The 15,669-nt window shown below is 49.3% G+C and overlaps 2 protein-coding genes across 2 annotated transcripts in view; one reads left to right on the top strand and one right to left on the bottom strand.

Moving 5' to 3' along the window:
* The window catches only part of LOC114589664 (uncharacterized), a 999,511-nt gene that overhangs the window by 505,601 nt on the left and 478,241 nt on the right, over nt 1-15,669 (top strand). The gene's annotated exons all lie outside the window — the stretch shown is intronic.
* On the bottom strand, nt 6,661-9,008 carry LOC114595212 (hemoglobin subunit beta-2-like). Its single transcript, XM_028725565.2, has 3 exons — nt 8,846-9,008; nt 8,496-8,718; nt 6,661-6,935 (listed from the first exon to the last, which is right to left on the bottom strand). Exons 1-3 carry the CDS (start codon nt 8,935-8,937, stop codon nt 6,807-6,809), a joined length of 444 nt encoding a protein of 147 aa, XP_028581398.2. The 5' UTR covers nt 8,938-9,008; the 3' UTR covers nt 6,661-6,806.

The raw sequence follows: 15,669 nt of genomic DNA, 5'->3' as shown, positions 1-15,669 counted from the left end.
CAACAGGACAACTGACTTTTGGTTTTGGTGTGTGTGGGACAGTAAACGAGGGGAATTAAGACTAAGAGAGCTGAGTGAGGGGTGCTTGTGTAATCTCACTGTATACAAGTTGTACAAGTGACAATAAAGTATTTCAATATTTCAATTTCAAAATTCAACACAAAAAACAGCGACTATTTGTTGTTGACAAAGGACAGCTGGACATATAAAGGGCCCCATTACCTTCAGGAGCTTAGGGCCTCATCAAACCTAAATCCAGCCCTGGTCCACGACCTTCCTCAGAGGTCCATTCCACTGTCCAGAGGCTCTTACTACCAGAGTGCTCTCTCTGTGTGAGAGAGGGGGCAGGACCCCATTAGCCAAAGTAGCACAACACTGGCCTCCGCGGGCCACTGGCCAAGCACAGCATAAGGTGTTTAGGACTTGGCCGTAAAGATGAACCATATTGCCAGAGCATTTCCCAGTGGTTATCATGCCAAAAATCTGGACGTGGAACTGAAGAGGGCTGCTAGCGCTTGAGAACCTGGAAACCTGCATTTTTCTGTCCATCAACCAGGAGGTGGCAGTAGAAGGCAGGCGGTTGAAGGCAAATCCAGCCACATCCACTCAGCCGAACAGATCTGCTTTTTCTTAAAAGTGGATTTAGTGGGAGGGATTAGGGTTACCTATTGATGCAAGAAGTTCAAACGCATCCATTCTGAAGGAAATCAGCCCTGAGAGCTCACTGGAAGGACAGATCCTGAAGCTGAGGCTCCAGTACTTTGGCCACCTCATGAGAAGAGAAGACTCCCTGGAGAAGACACTGATGTTGGGAAAGATGGAGGGCACAAGGAGAAGGGGGCGACAGAGGATGAGATGGATGGATAGTGTTTTCGAGGTTACCAGCATGAGTCTGGCCAAACTGCGGGAGGTAGTGGAGGACAGAGCTGCCTGGCGTGATCTGGTCCATGGGGTCACGAAGAGTCGGACACGACTAAACGACTAAACAACAACAACAACAAAAATTGTGCCTTCCAACCCTACCATTCTATGATCCAATCATCATTGCCAGAGAGAAGTTGATTACTGATCTGTCGTAGATCTTTCTAGCCACAGGTCAGGAGAAGCAAAAAACTAAATGATATACAAAACAGTTGAAAAAATGTTCCAATTAACATTTGTAAAAAAAAGCCTGAAGCATTCTTGTTAGGGATTGTAGGAAAAGACCTGCCAAGGAAATTGAAAAACATCTTCATGTACACGACAAGGGTGGCAAGAGTCTTAATAGCACAAGGATGGAAGAACGAAGAAATCCCAACCAAAGAACTGTGGCAAGAGGAACTGATGGACTATGCGGAATTGGCGAAATTGACTCATAAACCACGCGATAAGGACAACTGTGACTTTAAAGAAGAATGGGAACCTTTTACAAAGTACAGTGGTACCTCGGGTTAAGTACTTAATTCATTCCAGAGCTCCGTTCTTAACCTGAAACTGTTCTTAACCTGAAGCACCACTTTAGCTAATGGGGCCTCCTGCTGCCACCGCACCGCCAGAGCACAATTTCTGTTCTCATCCTGAAGCAAAGTTCTTAACCCGAGGTAATATTTCTGGGTTAGCGGAGTCTGTAACCTGAAGTGTATGTAACCTGAAGTGTATGTAACCTGAGGTACCACTGTACTTAAAGAAACAACAAAATGAACTGGGCTCCTTGGCAAGTTTTGAATAAACATGCACAAACTTTTTATTGGTAATATATAGATAGATAAATTAAGGATCTTTACAATTTTATAATATGCAGAGAATAACATGTGCTGAAAAACCAGAGAGAGGAGCTGAGGGAAGTCTGGGGGGTGGGTTTTTCTTTTTTGGGGAGGGGGGAGGGAAAAATGGGGGTGATGAAGATGATGTGTTTTTGATAAATTGCTATGTTGAAATTCCTAATAAAAAATATTCAAAAAAAAAAAAAAAAAGGAGAAGCAAACAACTCACCTTCCAACTGTTCAGGAAGGAGAAAATGATTATTCCACCCTCAGGAGACAGTTGAGGGGTTTGGTTTGGAATTGATAATAATAAAAATATGAGGGCAATGAACTTCAGGCAGCTGCTTGGAGGTGATAAGTGTAGAACCCAGCGACACACAGACCCCACCCTCCTGACAGCCAGAGAAGAAATTCTAGAACGGTAGAATTTCAGAGTTGGAAGGGAGGCAAAGAGTCATATAGACCCTGCAATGCAGGGCTCACAGCTGATTGAGGACTGCAATCCCCCCATCCCTTGAAGGCACAAATTGTCCAAAGGCTAAGACAGCATCTCTCAGCATCCGTGGGCCCCCCATAAAGGTGCACAGTCAGTCACACCCACATTTCTGGGTTGGGGGGCGGCTCATCCTGATCTGCACAGTAGCCTTGGTTGGGAGGAAGGAGGGGAAAAGGCACCGCCTGTTTCTGAATCCTCAGCCTCACATGGAGGGGGCTCCAGAGGACATCTAGTCCCACCCCTGCCATGAATGAATCCTACCCACAGCGGTCTCTGCGTGGGCTTGAACCACCAACCTTCTAGTTAACACCCAGGCGCTCTGACCCATTGTGCCACATAGGACTATCCCCCCACAGCCCGGAGGGGAGTCCACCCCACAGCTTGAGAGCCAGCAGAGCTTGGGTCAGCCAGAGCTCAGGGAGAACAAAGGCAGGAGGTGGCCTTCTCTTGAGGTGAGAGACATGGGGGTTTTTTTGGGGGGGCACAGCTAAATCTGCAAGAGCAGCTTAACTGAAGGCCCCTTCCAAGGATGAAACCCACCAGCTGCCTCCAGATGCTGAGCAGAGATGAGCTGAGGGCCTGGACAGCTAGCAACCATCTTTGGAAGAGATCATTTGGGCAGATGCCTCTTCTTTTCCCAGCACAGAAGGGATGGGTAGCCATCCAGCCTCTGCTTAAAAACCTCCAAGGAAGGAGAGCCCACCCCTTCTGGTTCTCAGAAAGTCCTTCCTGATACGTAGGAACAATGAAGGACAACGGGAGGTTGGAGGCAGGGAGCTGTGCGTGAGCAAGCTGGCAGGCATGCTCCAAACGGGCTAGAGTTCAGGGACAGTGGCCGTGAGGCTCCTTGGCACGCTGTGGCATGCCAGGTGCCAGGTGTGCCTCAGCACAAGCGGAGCCTTACCTCCATAGCTCCAAAAGGTCAGGAGGAAGCCCTGTCTTCTGGCCAAGAGGCTAGAGTTCAGGCAGAGTGGCCGCGAGGCTCTTTGGCACGCTGTGGCATGCCGGGTGCGACGTGTGCCTCAGCACAGGTGGAGCATCACTCCCACACGGATGTTAAGTCAGATCCTTCTCTCTCATCATTTGAATCCCTGGCAACAACATGAGCCTGGCCAGACCCATTGTGGCAGAGGAGGAACTCAACTGCAGGTCTGGTGGTGGTGGGTTCCTCATTCCTTCATTGCGGGGGTTGGACTAGATGACGCTTGGGCTCCCTTCCAACTCTCGGATCCTATCCTTCAGCACCCGCTCCCTTACCTGGAAGGCTGAGCACCCCACTCCACCTTTGCCAGGAGAGTCTCTGCTGCCTGTCCTGAGCCTTTCCTTCTTTGTCTGCAGCAGGAGAGACCAAAGGGGCAGCTGTGAGGAAGCTCTTATGCACAGGCTCCCCTGGCGGTGCTCCAGGGGCTCTGGGGCTGCTGCTGCTGCCCCACATGGGACCACCCTGGAGCTCAGAGTTTAGAGGGCGCTAAGAATAAACTTGCAGGATTCTTTTTAAAACAACAGCAGCACCTATGGGCAGGGATCTCTAGCCCCAGTGCTGCAGAACTTTCTTTGAAGCAGGTGTATGAGAACTGACATCTGGTCCTAAGCTTAGAAATGCAGGGGTGGCAATTCTCACATTCCGTTTCCATGCATAGATCCATGTTCGTGCACCCAGTCAAAGGAGTCTGGTCTGCTTTGTTGTCCTCATCGTCGTCACCCTCAAATGTCAGGTTCTGCACTTAGGCAGGAAGAACCAGATGCACAAATATAGGATGGGGGGGCACATGGCTTACTCCCAGTACATTTCTGAGCACAATTCAAAGTGTTGGTGCTGACCTTGAAAGCCCTAAACGGCCTCGGTCCAGTATATCTGAAGGAACGTCTCCACCCCCATTGTTCTACCTGGACACTGAGGTCCACCCTCAAGGGTCTTCTGGCAGTTCCCTCCCTGTGAGAAGCCAAGTTACAGGGAACCAGGCAGAGGGCCTTCTCTGTAGTGGCACCCGCCCTGTGGAACGCCCTCCCACCAGATGTCAAAGAGAACAACAACTACCAGACTTTTAGAAGACATCTGAAGGCAGCCCTGTTTAGGGAAGCTTTTAATGTTTGATGCATTACTGTATTTTAATATTTTGTTGAAAGCCGCCCAGAGTGGCTGGGGAAGCAGTACATGTGAAAAGGGTCTATTATTGCAGTACATGTGAAAAGGGTCTAGGAGTCTTGGTGGACCACAAGGTCAACATGAATCCACACTGTGATGCAGCGGCAAAAAAAGGCTATTCCAGGCTGCATCCACAGAAGTCTAGCATCCTGATGAAGGGAAGTCATAGTCCCACTCTATTCTGCCTCAGTCAGACCACACCTGGAATGCTGCATCCAGTTCTGGGCACTACAATTTAAGAAGGCTGTTGACCAGTTGGAAGGTGTGGAGAGGAGGGGTACCAAGACGATCGAGAGTCTGGAAACCAAGACTAAGGAGGAGCAGTTCTGGGGTTTTTAAGCAGAGGTTGGATTCTTTAGCTGTGAATCTACCGTTCTACAATTCTGTGAGAGAGCCCTTGGCACACCCAGGAGCTGCTTGCACATGTGCAAGAGGCACATTGCCTTATGTCAAGGCCATCGTGATCACGCAGGAGGAGGGTGAGGTGCAGATGTTGCCAGATATCCGCCCGCAAGGGAGTCTTTATCTCTGAAACAGCCTGCTTGGTTCTTTCCCTGCTGCCCCACCCCAAGTGGAACATGCGGGGGGGGGGGGTATTGGTTTGCGCGTGTTTTTCTTGTTTCTATCATGCACTTCATGTTCGTATGTTGTGAACCTCCCTGAGATGGGTTGGTGAAGGGCAGTATAGAAATTTCGTAAGTAATAATGATAATAAAGAATGTTCCGTATTTGCTGCTCTTCCTTGTGGTCTTCTCTGGGGCCATGGGAGAGGAAATCAAGGCCCCCACCCCACAAGATCTATTTGTCCTGCAAAAGGGCAACAGGTGCCCAGCCTTTCCGCCCACAGCCAGCTGCTCAGTTACTCTGCACACGCTCAGGGGAACTCTAGCTCTCAGGCCTTTGGATAGCAATGAATTATGGTTTGCACAACAGACGCGAAGCATTTCACAAAGCTGTTCACATGTCTCGCCCAGTGAGGATTTGTGGGGGGCAAGAGAATGCAGTCACGTCACTGAGGAGGAGGGTGTGTGGCTGGGAGACCCCCGGAGACCTCGTCCTCTTGGATGAGTATAAGTTCATTTGATACATTTATATCCCAGCTTTCTCTCCAAGCAGCTCAAGCTGGTGTAGATGCTTCTCCTCCTCACAACAACAGCCCTGTGCTGTAGACGAGGCTGGAAGGCAATGGCAGTGCCCCCACCCCACCCCAGCCGAGAACACATCCAGGGAGCTTCATGGCTGAGTGGGGATTCGAACCCAGCTCCTAGTCCAGTATACCTGAAGGAGCGTCTCCACCTCCATCGTTCTGCCTGGACACTGAGGTCCAGTGCCGAGGGCCTTCTGGCGGTTCCCTCACTGTGAGAAGTGAGGTTGTAGGGAACCAGGCTGAGGGCCTTCTCAGTGGTGGCGCCCGCCCTGTGGAACGCCCTCCCACCAGATGTCAAAGAGAAAAATAACTACCAAACTTTTAGAAGACATCTGAAGGCAGCCCTGTTTAGGGAAGCTTTTAATGTTTAATAGGTTATTGTATTTTAGTGTTCTGTTGGAATCCACCCAGAGTGGCTGGGGAAACCCAGCCAGATGGGCGGGGTATAAATATTTATTATTATTATTATTATTATTATTATTATTATTATTATTATTATTATTACTACTACTACTACTACTAGTCTGACACCCTAATCACTACACCACTCTGTCTTTCAATGACTCTCTTTGCGTAGTCTTTCTCACATGCCAGGACTGGGCTTCACAGCACAACAAATAGATCCTGGGGCTTCCTGGAGGGGCATCCCCCCCCCCCCCAAGGACGCTGCAAAGGGCTGGAAAACACACAGAGACCCCAGAAGGAGAACTCGACCGCCTGATGGGGCAGCTCAACTTGGCCAGGCTACAGCTCTCTCCCCAAAATATGGGATGTCCTTACACCTCAACTCCCTGGAGGTGGGACCTGCCATTCAGGAACACCATGTAATTGTGTTGAGTGTGCAGTGCGGGACTTATATTCCATCAAGCCCCCTTGTGCAACCAGATTTGGGGGGGGGGGGATTCTTGCAAGCAGCCAATAAGGCAAGCCCCCTCTCCAACCCTCTGGGGGCCTTTCGGCAAGGATTCAATGACAGGCAGCATCTCACCTCCACGTCCAAAGGCAGTCCGCCTAGATTCCTGGGTTTGGTCACTGAGAGAGCAGGATCTTACGTCCTGCAAGGGTCACCTCTCCCGTCCTCCCCCCCCCACCCCCCAAAGCCCCCCCCCAAAGACACACGGGAGCCGGCTCATCTTGCAGGGAGTGACGTTTATTAGCTAGTGGCCCCGCGTGGGGGGTCTGGCAGGGGGTTTCCCCGCGAGGGAAGGCGCTGGCGGCGCTGGCGGCGTGGGCGACCGGGCGGACGCGAGGCAGCTGGCCCTGGTCGAGGGTCGCTCAGTGGTAGTGGCGGCTCAGGGCGTGCGACACCACGTTGCCGAGCTTCTGGAAGGCGGCGTGGGCGGTCGGAGTGAACTCCTTCCCGAAGTGGGAGGCCAAGACGATCAGGAGCATGTTGATCAAGAGCTGGAAGAGAAGAGAGGCGCTCGGTGGAGACCGCGAAGGGGAAGGGAGCCGGGCGGGGGGGGCACAGCCAAGCAGCCGGGGGGCAAAGGGTCGGGATACGGGCGGGGCACCCCCTTCTGCCCCCCCCCCATTCCTCAGAGGCTGCCACGACGGTGCCACGCGTGGATTTCGCCGGGCAGGCTCTGCCACGGGGTTTGGAAAGGGCGGTGGGTGCTGGAGACTGGAATCCTCCGTGAGGGGCTCCAAGTCACAACAAGCCCCCCATAGAACTTTAGATTTCTTTCTTTCTTTCTTTTCCAAATTCAACACCCATATTCAGTTTCTAACATAAACCCATTACATCATTAACTAAATTAAAGTATACCTAATTACTCTAAACTTCTCTTTGCTGTATACAAATACGACACAGTTAGAAATTTTAGGTTAAAGCTTTCATATTATAAATAATATTTCAAATTACCCTATGCGCCCCCTGTTCCCCTTCACCCATGTGTGATCTCAATTTTTTATTTTTATTTTCACTTCTTCCGTCTTGTCGTGTTGTTATAATTGAATCATTGTTCAATTGATTCTTTTATTATTTCCTGGCTTACCCCTGCATGTTTTGCACATTAATATTCCAGTTCCGGAACCATATTTTTTCATGTATTCCTTCACTCCCTCCCGCTCTTTAATTAGTCTCTGATTTGAATGGCCTCTAATAGTTGCCGTCAATTTTGCCATTTCCACAAACTCACAGAGTTTACTTTGCCATTCTAATAATGATGGCATTTTCTCCCCCTTCCAGTTCTTTGCAGTCAGTATCCTGGCCGCTGCTGTTGCATAAAGGAATACATTTTTTCTTATCTCTGGGAATGTCTTTTGATATTAGGCCTAACAAAAAAAAAGCCTCTGGCTTTTTGGCAAACGAAATCTTGAATATTTTTTTCAGCTCCACATCTACCTCGCTCCAAAATTTCCTTACAATTTTACATCCCCACCATGTATGGTAAAAGGTTCCCACCTCCCTCTTACATCTCCAGCATAACACCCATAGAACTTTAGAATTGTAGAGGGTCATCTAGTCCAACCCCCCCCCTCCCGCCCCCCAAAATGCAGGAATTGCTGCTAAAGAAGCCCTGGCAGATGGCCCTCCAACCCTCTGCTTAAAGACCTCCTGTGAACGATAGAATCATTGGATTGCAGAGTAGGAAGGGAAGCCAAGAGTCATCCCACCCGACACCTAAAGCACTCTGCTCTGTGGCTCCACATTTTGCAGCCAGTTTGCAAAGAAAAAGACAGTTCAGAAAAGTTTTGTTGACAAAGACAACTTCCCTCCCAACTCCGCAGTTCTATGATTCTCCTCGCTGCTCTGCTGAATGTTAAGGAGTGGCCTGAGGGCCTCCGGCTTCTTGGCCAGGAAATAAGTGGTCTGGATGGGTCCTTATCTCCTCGCCCACATGCCTCCTGCTCCCTTCTTCTGGTCTCCACAGACGGGAACTCAGGCACCCTCTTCCCTGCCACCCACCCTGTGTGGAGACGCCACTCTGGGCAGCCCTTTTGGGGAGATGGGGGCCTCACCTTGAAGTTCTCGGGGTCCACATGGAGCTTGTTGCAGTGCAGCTCGCTCAGCTTGGCAAAGGCGGACTTGACGTTATCGAGGTTCTTGATGGCTTCTCCGAAGGAGGCCATGACCACCTTGCCGTGCGCCTTGACCCTGGGGTTGCCCATGATGGCGGCAGGGCTGGAGAGGTTGCCAAACTGAGCAAAGAGCCTCTGGCACCAGGGGTACACCACCAGCAAGCTGGAAAGAAGGAGAGAGAACAAGAGAGAGAGAGAGAGAGAGAGAGAGAGAGGTGGTCATCTTGGATGAAGAACACACGCCTGCCCTGTCCCAAGTGGGAGAGTGGAGGGGAGGGGTGCAGGTTTACCTGCCAAGGGCTTCGGCCCCAATCACGGCCACGTCGCTTTTGCTCCAGATCTGGGTGATGATCTCCCTCTCTTTATCGGTCCATTGCACCATGGTGGCTGGCTGAGGGTTGGGTACTTTGCTCGGCTGCTGGACGAAACCTTCTGGGTGAAGCTGAAGCCCCTTCCATAGCTGGAGCCTTTTATACCCTGGGCCAAAGCTGCGGCTCCTCCTCCTCGTGTGGGCGGGGCCATCCTTGGCCAGAGGTTGGGTAGTCTGGCTCAGTGGGGCCGAGCCAGAGCAGGGTGGCAGCCAGCCCTGGGGTGGGGCTACATAGGCCAGGCAGGAGGCCCCAGATAGCTGCCCCCCCTCTCTCTCCCTCTCCCTCTCTCTCTCCCTCTCCCTCTCTCCCTCTGCCTCTGAGAGTTGGAAGATTCGGGACGGAGATGAAGAAAGTCCTTTGCACAACACAGAGTTAAACTGCAGAACTCCCTCCCACAAGAGGCAACCACCAACCTGGGTGGCTTTGATAGAGGCCTGGGCAAGATTCAGGCTATCAGTGGCTCCTAGCCAGGATGGCTCTGCTCTGACTGCACAACGGGCATCATGCTGGCCCCTGTGAGAAGAGGGTCCTGGACCAGATGGATCCAGCAAGCTCTTCTTAGTTCTTACAGGAGGCCTCCCATGGTCCTCTCCGTGCGGTGAGGTTCATCCCAGCCCTTGGGAGTCTCGGAGGTCAGGGCTGAGGGCTGGCACCACTGGGAGAGGTTGCATACAACTTGACCTCTCCAGGTCGTCTAGTCCAACCCCTGTTCTGGGCAAAGCAGGGGGGTGTCAGCAGTGGAGAGATTGGGGTTGTGCTGTTGGGGCTACAGACCCTTCCTCCTCTTTAATCAGAGACTATCTACGTCTTTTCTTTTCTTTTCTTTTCTTTTCTTTAAGATATTTATTAAAGTTTCAACGTTTTACAAAAATAAGGGAAAAAAAGAAAAAAAGAAAATACAAAGTAAAAACAGTTAAAAACAGATCAGTTTTTCCAAATCTTATCTTTCATTTGCTTGTTTCCCTGACCTCCTCACAGCTCCCTTTTTTGTATTCCAGTTCAATTAGTTAATTCAGCAAATCCTTTCCCTCTTTGATTTTATCTTAATCTTTTATATTGGTATATCATAGCTTTAGATTATCTCCTGTTAACAATCCATTTTTACATATTCCTTTATAACATTGCTACTAAAAACCACTTAACTTCAATCCAATTCTAACATTCATTAATTTTGCAGTGTTTCTGTAAATAGTCTTTAAATTTCTTCCAATCTTCTTCCACCGACTCTTCTCCCTGGTCTCGGATTCTGCCGGTCATTTCCGCCAGTTCCATATAGTCCAGAGACTATCTACGTCTTATCTACCTAACACAAGGACATCAGAAGAGGCTGCTGGATCAGGCCAATGGGCCGCCTAGTCCAGCATCCTGTTCTCACAGGCAGATGCTGCTTTTGGGACCTGAGCCCCAGAGCAACCCTCTCCCCTCCTGCCAGCAGCTGGTCTTCAGAAGCATTGCTCCCTCATCCTGTGGAGGCAGTGCACAGCCATCCCAGATCACAGCCATGGGCAGCTCTCTCCTCCGCCATGAATTTGCCCAATCCTCTTTCAAAGCCACCCAGGCTGGTGGCCACCACTGCCTCCTGTGGTGGGGGAGTTCCACAGATTAACTCTGTGTCTTGTGAAGGAGTCCTTCCTTTCGCCTGTCCGGAATCTTCCAACCCTCAGCTTCACTGGAGGCCCCTGAGTTCTGGCGTTGGGAGAGATGGACGAAGGCTTTCCTCTCTCCCCTTTCCCAAGGCCAGGCAGAACTGCGCAAACTCCTTGCCCGCCTCGCCTCTGAGCTAGAAAACCCCAGACTAGAAAACTTGTTGATTAGAATATTTGTATGAGATTGTATGGGAAAAACAAGGAATAACAGATACAACTTTGCTTAAAATGTATATAGGAAGTGCAGTGTAAGAGATGGAAGTCAATCAATGAAATTTTATTATTGAGATAAAAGGTAAAGGTACCCCTGACTGTTAGTTCCAGTCGCGGACGACTCTGGGGTTGCATCACTCATCTCGCTTTATTGGCCGAGGGAGCTGGCTTTTGTCCGCAGACAGCTTCCGGGTCATGTGGCCAGCACAACTAAGCTGCTTCTGGCAAACCAGAGCAGCGCACGGAAACACCTTTTACCTTCCCGCCAGAGCGGTACCTATTTATCTACTTGCACTTTGACGTGCTTTCGAACTGCTAGGTTGGCAGGAGCAGGGACTGAACAATGGGAGCTCACCCCGTCAAGGGGATTCAAACCGCCAGCCTTCTGATCGGCAAGCCCGTGTCCTGGTAATTATTATTGAAATATTTGTAGAATAAATTTGGAAAAAATTCTTCCAATTTTTCTTCTTCTTTTTCTTTTTTCTTTTCTTCCTTTTTTCTTTTTTTGTTCTTTTTTTACATTTGTGTGCTTATCTGAAATATATATATATATGTATGTATGTATTTGCAGTATTTGCTTGTATTTTGTAATAATTATGTTACATAAAATTTAATAAAAAAGAAAACCCCAAACGCTGCAAGCCTTGCTCATAGGGGAGTCGCTTCACCCCCTTGATCCGTTTTGGGGGACCCTTTTCTGAACCTTTTGCAACTGCATCTAGCTGCCTGGGACTCCCAGGTGTTGGGGGTGAGGGGCCACATCAGGGCGGCCTGTCCCCCCCCCTTCCAGCCCTGTTCTGGGACTTCTGCTGGAAACAGAGGGTTACCCTTACATTGGAAGTGTAAAGACAGTGGAGGGACATGTTTCCATATGTGGTGGAACTGTAAACTAACCAAAAGTTTTGGGGAAATGATTTATAATGAAATGAAAAAATGTTTAAGATAATGTTTGTTAAAAGACGAGAGGCTTTCTTGCTAGGCATTGCAGGCCAATACTTTGTTATTTGTGTATGTGACAACAGTGACTAGAATATCACTAGCCCAAAGATGGAAAGACGACAAGGTACCCACGAAAGAAGAATGGCAAGAAAAACTCATGGAATGTGCTGAAATGGCAAAGTTAACTGGAAAACTTAAGAGACTTTAAAAAGGACTGGGAACCATTTATGTCGTACTTACAGAAACCTTGTAAAGAAGTGGCCTCACTAGCAGGGTTTGAGTAAACACTTGCAATTAACAAACATAGAAATTAAGACGTAATAACTGGAAAATAGCAAAGTGCAAGAGGTAATTTGAAAATAAGTATGGTACAAAAAATGTTAAGGATATAACAATATTTAATTTAAAGAGTGCAATATCAAGGTAGGAAAAAACAAGCGAGGGAAGTAAACACCTAAAGTACCAGAAGAGGAATTTGGGGGAAGTTGATGGAATATTTTGGGGGGTGGGAGAAGACTATCCTCTTGATTCCATAACCCCCTCCCCAGTGCCCCCTACCCTACCAAAACCATGATTCAGAAAAGCAGAGTGCACAGCCCACTCAGGAAGATAAGGACCCAATGAAGTTCAAAACTGCAACAATTAAATGCACGTCTATTCAAAACCCAGTGAAAACTATCCAGTTTAATTAATGCAACAAAGCGGATGAGTTTGATCCAGTGGTGACAGCTTTTCAAAGTCGGATAGGCAAGGACACCTCCCCACCCAGCTCCCCATGGCTGCCTGCCCAGCCCATCTCCCTGGCAGCTGGCCTCCCTGGGCCTCCTCATGTGCGCGGGGAAGATAATGGCTCTGCCCTCCTGCGAGCTGAGGGTGAGAGAGGGGAGATACCGCCCTGCAGATTGTGGGGACTTTGGGCGTTCGGTCAACAGGGGCTCAGATAAGCGGGGAGAGCGCTCCCGGCTTGGGTCCTGTTTTCAGGCTTCACTTTGGGTTCCCCATCATGAGCGCCTGGTCAGCCATGGCGAGAACAGAATGGGCTAGGTGAGCCATTGATCCAGCAATGCTTTTCCAATGCTCTTATGGAACCTTCAAGTCTAGAGGCAGTCTACCTCGATTCCTCAGGAGTATTTGGTCTCTGTGAGAACAGGTGCTGGACTAGATGAGCCGCCCTTGGCCTGATCTAGCAGGCACTCCTTATGATCTCATGGTAGCCCCCAGTCTCTCCAGCTAGGTATGAGCCACCAGTCTCCATCTCCTGGGGTGGGCCTGGACTGGCAGCTCACTGGTAAAAAATGTTGCTGCTTCAGCTATGGCACTCTGAGACCCCCACCAGCACTTGGCATTTAAAGCAGTTGTTATTTAGTCGTTTAGTCGTGTCCGACTCTTCGTGACCCCCCTGGACCAGAGCACACCATGCACTCCTGTCTTCCACTGCCTCCCGCAGTTTGGTCAAACTGTCCCACCATCTGATTTCCTTCAGAATGGAGAGGTTGGATCTTCTTGCAGTCCATGGGACTCTCAAGAATCTCCTCCAGCACCAGAATTCAAAAGCATCCATTCTTCGGCGATCAGCCTTCTTTATGGTCCAGCTCTCACTTCCATACATCACGACTGGGAAAACCAGAGCTTTAACTATACGGACCTTTGTTGGCAAGGTGATGTCTCTGCTTTTTAAGATGCTGTCTAGGTTTGTCATTGCTTTTCTCCCAAGAAGCAGTAGCACGCCACTTTCAACAGCTGTGGCTTCCCAGCCACCACCACAAACTCTTGGGAACTGTAGTTTGTTAAGGGGGCTGAGAGTTCCCCCTCCCAGGGCTACAGTTCCCAGAGCCCCCTGTCAAGAGGGCTCGATGGTTAAACCACTCTGAGTACTGTAGCTCTATGAGGGGAATCTGGGGGTCTATCCTCTCAGCACCCAGTACAAACTATAGTTCCCTGAATACTTTGGGGGTTGGGGTGCCATGACTGCTCAAAGTGCTATGATAGTGCTGCACACATGCAGTTCAGATGGGTCTTGAATGGAACCAGCAAATATCACAGCAGAGTCACGGTGTTATAGTGGTCAGTGTCAGACTATGACCTGGGAGAGGCCAGGGTTCGAATCCCACGCTCAGCCATGAATCGGGGGGCCAGCCACCACCTCTCAGCTTAGCCTGCCTCGAAGGGTTGTTGAGGGGAGTAAATGAGGTGCTGGGAGAACCCCCTTGTACACCACCTGGAGCTCCCTGGAGGAAAAGCTGGTCTATAAATGCAGTAATAGAAAATGGAGGTCCTAAGGCAGAGGTCATGTGACCACCTGCTGGGGTTTCCTTATCTGTGATTCCTGCCTTGCAAGGGGGTTGGAATAGATGACCCTTGGGGTCCCGTCCAATTCTACAATGCTACGGTTCTGAATAAATATTCATAATAAAGATCTGGGCAAGAGGTATTGTTGGGCTTTTCCATTTTCCTTTGACCTTGCAGAGAATAAGAATGTTTTCAGGTCGGTCTTCCTGTGCTGATCTTGTATGTGTTTGGTTGGTACACTTATGAACATTTAACATATATCTAAGACCTAAAAATTCCTATCATGGTATATAGACCAAGAGGAGTATTTGGGTCCTTTTCCATCTGGGTTCAGATCTGGATGGGGGACTGAAAGAACCTTGCTGGGTGACATAGGCTGTGAGCCAGGTAATGGGAGTGTTGGCTCTGCAGGGCCTCTCAGCAGCAGACCATATGACCGACCAGGAATGGCTTGCCCAGGTGGGCAGAGGCACCGCCACAACCTCTGGGCACCAGGAAAGGATGGGTGGCAACAATGGCCCTGCAGGCCTCTCTGCTGCACCTGTTGAGCTGCTGCCTGGCATACTGAGGCCGCTTTGCTGCTGGGATGGTGCCTTCTTCCAAGGCTGACATTCCTGCACTTCCCGTCTCAGGGGGCTGGGCTGGATGACCCTTGGGGTCCCTTCCAAGTGCCATTCTACGGTTGTTGTTTTTAATATATCTTTATTAATTTAAAATAAATACACTTATGAAAAACAGACGTACATACAAGTAAACAAACATACAATCAAACAAATAAATAACAGAAAAATCAAACAAACCACCACACTATAAGACACAAGAAAATTAATATAATTATCATCATATATACTCGCGGTATTGAACACAATTATAAAATTTACAGAAAAGAAATTTAAAACTGACTTCCAATTAATCTCACTGTACTTTATCTATCCATTCCTTTATACCACACAGTTACATATTTCTTATATAATTTCTTTTTGCCTCCCTACAAACTTATATTTATACAATACAGGGACCAGTCTAACTCTGCCAAGATGTTTCCTTTTATTCCATAGTTTTCTAAATATTCTTTAAAGATTCTCCGATCCTTATAGACTTTTTGTTTTGGTTGGACTCTTACTCTTCCTGTCCCTTTCGCTAGCTGCAGATATTCTACCAGTAGGATGTGCCAATCTTCCGTTTTGGGTATTGTTGTGTTTTTCCAATTTCTTGCTACTAAAATTCTGGCTGCCCATTCTGTGGTTCTATATGTTAAAGCCTAGACCAGGCCAGGCCAGACTGGTGCCCAGCAGACAACGCTGCAGCCAGCATGACCAATGGTCAGAGGCGATGGCCGAACTCCACGACCCTTTTTCCTCTCAATCCACTTTTGTGACTCTTCCCTTCCCTGGTCCTGGCAATGGACTGACCGGGTGGACTTCTGCCTGCAGCTTCCCCTTTCCTTGGCCTTTGAGACTGGGCTGATCCACTGCTTTCTCGAAGGCCGTGGCACAGGCCTTCTCCTCCCGGCCCTGGCCCTATCTGGATGAAGCAGCTGAAGGCAGCCACCCACACCCAGAGCCCTGGGAGACCTGATAGGATGCCTGCTCCACCCTCGCTGGGGGCAGAGATAACAGGGAGGAGGAGGAAAGGCGCTCAGGGTGGTGCATCACA

Source organism: Podarcis muralis, chromosome 4 (assembly GCF_964188315.1).
Source record: "Podarcis muralis chromosome 4, rPodMur119.hap1.1, whole genome shotgun sequence".
NCBI lineage: Eukaryota > Metazoa > Chordata > Lepidosauria > Squamata > Lacertidae > Podarcis > Podarcis muralis.
The sequence above is the reverse complement of the archived record's forward strand: the minus strand, read 5'-3'. Positions and strand labels throughout refer to the sequence as shown.